The 6598-nt window shown below is 35.8% G+C and overlaps 1 protein-coding gene and 1 long non-coding RNA gene across 2 annotated transcripts; one reads left to right on the forward strand and one right to left on the reverse strand.

Annotated features, from left to right (window-relative positions):
• Positions 1-704: 704 nt before the first annotated feature.
• LOC132564206 (uncharacterized protein K02A2.6-like) lies at positions 705-1133 on the forward strand. The gene has a single exon (XM_060228882.1). It carries the CDS (start codon positions 705-707, stop codon positions 1131-1133), a length of 429 nt encoding a protein of 142 aa, XP_060084865.1.
• Positions 1134-3601: 2468 nt separating this feature from the next.
• Positions 3602-5998, reverse strand: LOC132564204 (uncharacterized). The gene is made up of 3 exons (XR_009554873.1): positions 5913-5998; positions 4941-5087; positions 3602-3668 (listed from the first exon to the last, which is right to left on the reverse strand). It is a non-coding gene; the product is annotated as an uncharacterized LOC132564204 (long non-coding RNA).
• Positions 5999-6598: the final 600 nt, after the last annotated feature.

The following is a 6598-nucleotide window of genomic DNA, read 5'->3' on the forward strand; positions in this document are numbered from 1 at the left end:
TTTAGGAGCCGCATTATTTCAACAGGAAGTGGATATGTTGAAACCGATAGCATTCTGTTCACGAAAACTTACCAACACCGAAATGAAGTATGCCCAAATCGAGAAAGAGTGTCTCGCCTCACTGTGGGTTTTCTCGTTATCTCATTGGCCTAGGCTCATTTCGCTTACTTACAGATCACAAGCCGCCAGTGCCACTTATGAACACTCAGGACTTACAAAAAGTTCCGATTCGTTGCCAACGTATGCTTATGCGCCTCAGAGGTTGCAATCTGAAATCTGAACATGTGCCAGGTAGACACTTGGTAGTGCCTGACACATATCTCGATGTCAGATCGATAAAGTGCGTAGCGATTTCCAGAGAGAGTTAGGTAGACTGTAGAAATGCCACGTCCCATTGCCGACAAACAATTACAACAGGTCAACAAAGCTACTGCTAATGATGGAACACTACAGGAAGCTATGAACCATACCCGGTATGAATGGCCGACCATGGCTTGTTACTATACAGAGATAGAATCGTTATTCCGGAGGATATTCGCGAGGAAATCCTTGAAAGTCTCCATGATTGTCATTTGGGATTGTCTAAAATTCACGCAAAATCCCATTCGACTGTATGGTGACCCGGTATAACCAAGGACATTCAACACAAGATTGATACGTGTAAATTTTGTCAAGTGAAAAAGCCGTCACAGCACCGGGAAGCGATGAAGTTCACACTTTTGCCTCTCCGGCCGTGGCAAAAGCTGGGCATGGACTTGTGTACATCGCAAGGGAAACAGTATTTCGTTGTCACAGACTACTACTCACGTTTCATTGAACTTGCTTACCTTGAAACAACGACTAGTGCTTTTGTCATCAAAAACATTTCCCGATGGGGAATTCCGGAAGATATAGTATCCGACAACGGGACTCAATCTGCTCTCAATTTGCCTCTGAAGAGTTCAGGGCATTTTCGGGAAAAATACCAGTTCAAGCACACGTTCTCTAGTCCGCATTATCCGCAATCAAACGGGGCTGCAAAGTGCGCAGTCAAAATAGCGAAACGAATTCTCAAGCAGGGCGATGTATTCATTGCTTTGATGGCTTATCGGTCAACACCGATCGAAGCTACAGGAGTAACTTCTGATGGGTAGGAAATCCGTACATGTGTTCCGTTAATACCTAATGCGCATACAGCAGAATGGCCTAATAGTGACGAAGTTCAGCGCAATGATTCGAACTATAAAGAACGAGCCAATATGTATTATGATATATGTCATAGCGCCACACCGTTGCCAGAGCTCAAACCAGGGGATTTGGTTAGATTGAAAACAGACAAATACAAAGTCTGGACTGATACCGGAACTGTCAGTCGTTGTAATCTCGAAAACCGGTTTTACGTTGTAGATATGCCAAAAGGGAACATTTTCCGAAGGAATCGTCGATTTCAACAACGCATCGACAAAACATCCACTGTTGACCATCAGGCGGATCATGACGTCATACTTACAAATTCGCCAGTGGTATCCAGTGATCCGGTGAACAAACCACTGGACAGTCCATTAACCAATTCCGACAAATCCACTAGAAGTGGCCGGGTTAGATTTAAACCCAGGAGACTTGAAGGTTATGTAACCTAGTAACTGATTTTGATTTGTGTTAATCGTTTAGCGATTTATTTGTGTTTCTTATTGACTGGAGGTACATTTTTTGGACATTCAAGTGTTAAATTGTACGACTATTAATCGTAGGACTTCGTTTACATGAACTGTGTTCCAAAATAAGTCATTTCGACTCATTGGATTTGATTTAATCTTTCAAATCTAAATGTCTAGTCAGTGTCTTTGCATGTTCTTTGGTTTAACAGTAATAGTGAAATTGAACTGTGTTAATTTTGCTTATTCGCGTTTACCTCGGTATTAAAATTCGAATTTTGGGATTTGGTAACTGCTAATCTTAATTACATTATGTAGAAATATCTAAGATCGTAAGAGTTATTTCCTCTAAATGTTGTGTGTACTGTATATGTGACGTCATTGATTTTTGGGTAGTTGATTCCGTCCTGAAATAAACGTGTGGAGTTACGGAGACGGTCTGGAGTCAGAATCAATTACCGAATCTTCCCGACTTTAGTCCAAGGAGTTATAACCCTTTATTTAACTATCAAAACAATATCTGCACGATATCTTGATCATTTTTTCAACGGATCAACTTCAAACGTCACAGGGAAGTTCGTTACCAATTAGTCCTTCCCGTTCCTTTTGTGAAATTATCACGCGACCTACATTTAAAAAGGGCTCATAATATACTGCTTAGCTGAACTCTTGTTCTTTTCTGTTCATGTGGACTTTTTCTCTTTCCTTTCCCGTTCTATCTATGGCTTGTGGAAATTGCGCTAGCTAGGAAGGCGTTCCTCGATAATAAGAAACTTTAAAGGACACCACGATAGATTAAAACACAAGTAAGCTGATGTGTTCTCTGTTGTTTATAGTGACAGGGCTGATATTGTGCTTATTGTTGACAGGATTGATATCGTTTCCTCTCTTCGTTATGATGACATTGCTGATGTTGTATACTTCGTCGTTTAAACTGATGGGTCTGATGTTGAGTCCTCTGTTATTCACTCTGACGGATGTGATTAATACTCCTTTGTTGTTTTAACTGGTAGAACAGATGTTTTGACCTCCGTTATTCACACTGACAGGGGTTATCAATAGTTCTATGTTTTTGAAACAGATAAAGCAGATGTTGAGTCATTTGCTACTTATAACGACAGGGCTAATTTTGTGTCTTTTGTTGTATCAACTGGCAGGGTGCATTTTGCGTTTGTTCGATCCATAAACTGATTGACATTATACAACATTCCTTATGAGAATATTGTATGTTTGTATTCCGAGATATTTCTCAAAGCTTGATGAAATTCTCATTCTTGGTTCGAATATCTATCAGGTATGTGTATTCTCCGATGACAACTCAAATCAGTCATATGGATAAACACTTAACAGCAAACATCAGATTTGTGTGGTGTGCACAGCTGATGACCATTAAGAGCAATAAAAAAGTACTATTTACGTTTTAAATCTGAAAGTCATATAAGACAAAATTGTACACATACATATGATACAAATTATGATATTACTGAAACATCATAACTAAAAAATATATACTTTGACAATTCATTACTTTGTCAAAAATCGGGTAGTAGAAACGAAACAGAAACTTTGTAGGAAAATGTCATCGAGCTTTTGATAACTAAATCATAGCAAGTCCCTTCCTAAAGTAAGTGACACAGACAAAGTTGTACTGACATGTTTTTATTCTCCTCCCCTGACCAATATAAGTGGGTTTTTTTCAGAAATTAACTGAAGGATAAAAGTCAGTTATGTCGAATTAGTATACATGGAATATCATACACTGTACACATGTACCAGATTTCATAAATATTCATGTGTTAATTATTTTTTGTTTAAAGTAGAGAAAAACAGAGAACCTTGCTTTTGTACTTTACATTTTCTAGAACAATTGATTTTCTATTTCTTGTCGTCAACAACTCTATATAGGTATATATTTAGTTAATACAATTATCATTCATCCACTTCTTGCGATGCAGAATCCAATGTTTGTTGCGATAGAGACGACCAGCAGTACACCCATGCATACAATGATGACAATGTACATCAAATCATCAGCTTCAAATACAAAGTATCAGTTCGATATTGTTGTTGTATTTAATATTAATCAAATTTAAAAACTACGAATATATGCATTCTCAAAAGGGGTAACATTTCAAGTAGAAAATTTGCGCCTATATTATTCTAATTTTTCTATTAGTGATTTAGATACTGAATTCATCCATTTTAAGCACATCATGAATATGTATAGTCAATTAACATAACATTCTTAAATCCTTATATTTGTATTTATAAATTTTGTATAGTTTATCCATTCCTGCAAGATTTGGATGGATAGGGACTTGTGCAAGTCTACCATGGAACCGAAATGTACGTCGTTACCCTTTGTATAAATATAGTTGTTATATTCAGAATGATAACACAAAAAACAAAATTGAGTCGTTGTAAGCAAAAATAAGTACAAATGAATTTTATTTCATCTAATAGTATCGACTTTGCGAACGAGTAAAATGTATAGTTCGATACTCCGCGGAGCAATTTCAGGTAAGTGACGGTAAAAAGGTCGTTTTTAAAAACAACATGGCGGCCTACGGCGTTGGATAGAGCACTTTATCAGTTCATTTGTCTTATATACATTTTTTCAATAATTAGAGAGTATTTTGATGTAATATTTTTTAAACAAAATCTCATCTGTATAAAGAAAGGCAAGGGTGGCAACCTCATCTTTAGAATGAAAAATGTATTCATACGCCAAATTAAGAATACATCAAAAAATAATTTTGGTAGGTTCATTGAGTTCAGTAATAGTGGACATGTAAATATTCTGATTTTAAGAAGAAAATATCGCATCTAAGACTTACTTATATAACGTCGTGTATTCGAAATTAAGAAATGTTATAATTCTTTTGATTGAATGAATATGTAGTGACATTACCCATTACGAGGTTTATTCTATACCAGAGCCAATTATCAAAGATGAGAGTCATAACGAAATTAATTAAAATTGGCAAGTCCGATGGGTTTTTATATTTCTCCGTCAATATAATCGAAACTATATCTCTGGGTTGAAGAATGACGTATCTATGTATAAGACATAGTGACGGTCATTTTGTTTTATATCATTATGTTGACATGTTGGTATTTTCTTGATGGTTTTTGTCTAAGTTTCTTTTGATTTCATAAAGATCATAACGTTTATAATGCGGAAAAGTGGTGTGATATCACTTAAATACAAACGAACATGTGATATTATATGTGAATTTGTAAACTATCAATATTAACTGGTATATTTATTATGGTGTATATATACATGTAAGACTCGTATATTACCTTTACAGTTGTCACATGATGTACCCGTCCAACCGTCTTGACATCCTGCATCCTGATGGTTACAGACACCAGTAACGTGATGGCAACCAGGAACACTGCAGTGGCATATTTCAAAACAATCTTTTCCAAACGTCCCATTTCTGCATTCTGTCGTATAAGATAATCAAGTTTATCTTACCCCAAAAATGTGTCAGAGTCTTTGACTTTACAACGATATTTCAGGACACATGTCTTGTCCTGATAAAATCAAGGCATATCAAATTTCCCTTGGAAAAAATTAATTCAAATTGTTTTTATACAATACATTTATTTTCCTGATAAAAACCAAGGTGTTTCAAATTTCCCTTGAAGAACATCTAAATCAAAACTAATAGCAATGGAAATAATGCAGATGGCGGCTTACATGTAAAAAATATCTTTTGACCCGATAAGGAGGGCATTCGTCACTATAGATCTAATGCAGAACCATGACTTTACTGCTACTGATGCAAACAACCATAAGATATGTTTCATTATTTTTGTCATAACGCCGCATAACAGGATATGTTAAAGAAAAAAGTAATCAGAGATTAATGATTATCGTTTTGAGAAATGGTCAACAAATGGCTAACCATCATGGATTAGAATAAAAAGACGGGATCGTAAGTAGAGACTGAACTAGAGTGGTTCCCAGTCTCAACCATCAAAATGAGACGATATTAAAAAAAATACATAATAATGAACATCTTTTTCACCAACAGTATATATTCCAACGCATATATCTAAAAAAAAGACAATTATCGTGAATATTGGACATCATCGAGTGACGTCTTATATATCAATATCGATATTTCTTTGGTAGGACAGTTTTAAACATCTTATAACATGCTTGGGATTTTATAATGGTTAGCTTGTAGGCTGTTCCTAGGTTGAATGGTTTAAGGGTTGAAGAAACAATCAAGATATAGGATTAATGTAGGTTACGGTCATTACCATCTGAACAAGATAGGCCCTGCCATCCCGGTAAACATCCCTCATTCCTGCAATTTCCTGAACCAATGTCACATCCGGGTAGCGCACAGTGACATAACTCAGAACACTGATGACCGTATCTACCGTCTTCGCATGCTATGGACAAAAGCAGAAAAAAGCGTTAGTTGGGTTGACGCAAAACTTGTTTATTCATTCATTCCCCGCCATCCCAAACATGCATACAAGCAAGCACAAACATGCCGCACTATGGGATTCAAATTTTTGCCATGAGGTCCTCAGCAGTTGGTATAACTGAATTTCTTATTGGATCAATCTATTTTGCGGAAATATACCTTTAAATCTTGCTATCTGCTGGTCAAATTTAATCACGTTAAATCGGTTCAACTAACATAATTCGATATGTTTTAATAGATATTCTTAAAACTTCTATCCTTTTTCAATTGTGTACCTTCGAGCACATTGGCTGATAAGTTAAATGACTTGCGAACATGTTGAATAAGGCTTCAGATACAAAACGCAAACAAAATCGAAACAAATCAAAATAAATAAGCCTGTAATATTTCCTATAACCGTGACCAATACAATCTATTCATGATTACAATTGTATTATGGAACTGAAAAGTGAAATAAATGAAAACAATACTTAGAAGAACAGGGTTGACATTTATATAAACATATATATATAG

This window comes from Ylistrum balloti, unplaced genomic scaffold (genome assembly GCF_031769215.1).
Source record: "Ylistrum balloti isolate Yb309-2 unplaced genomic scaffold, AGI_CSIRO_Ybal_v1 Utg372060, whole genome shotgun sequence".
Classification (NCBI taxonomy): domain Eukaryota; kingdom Metazoa; phylum Mollusca; class Bivalvia; order Pectinida; family Pectinidae; genus Ylistrum; species Ylistrum balloti.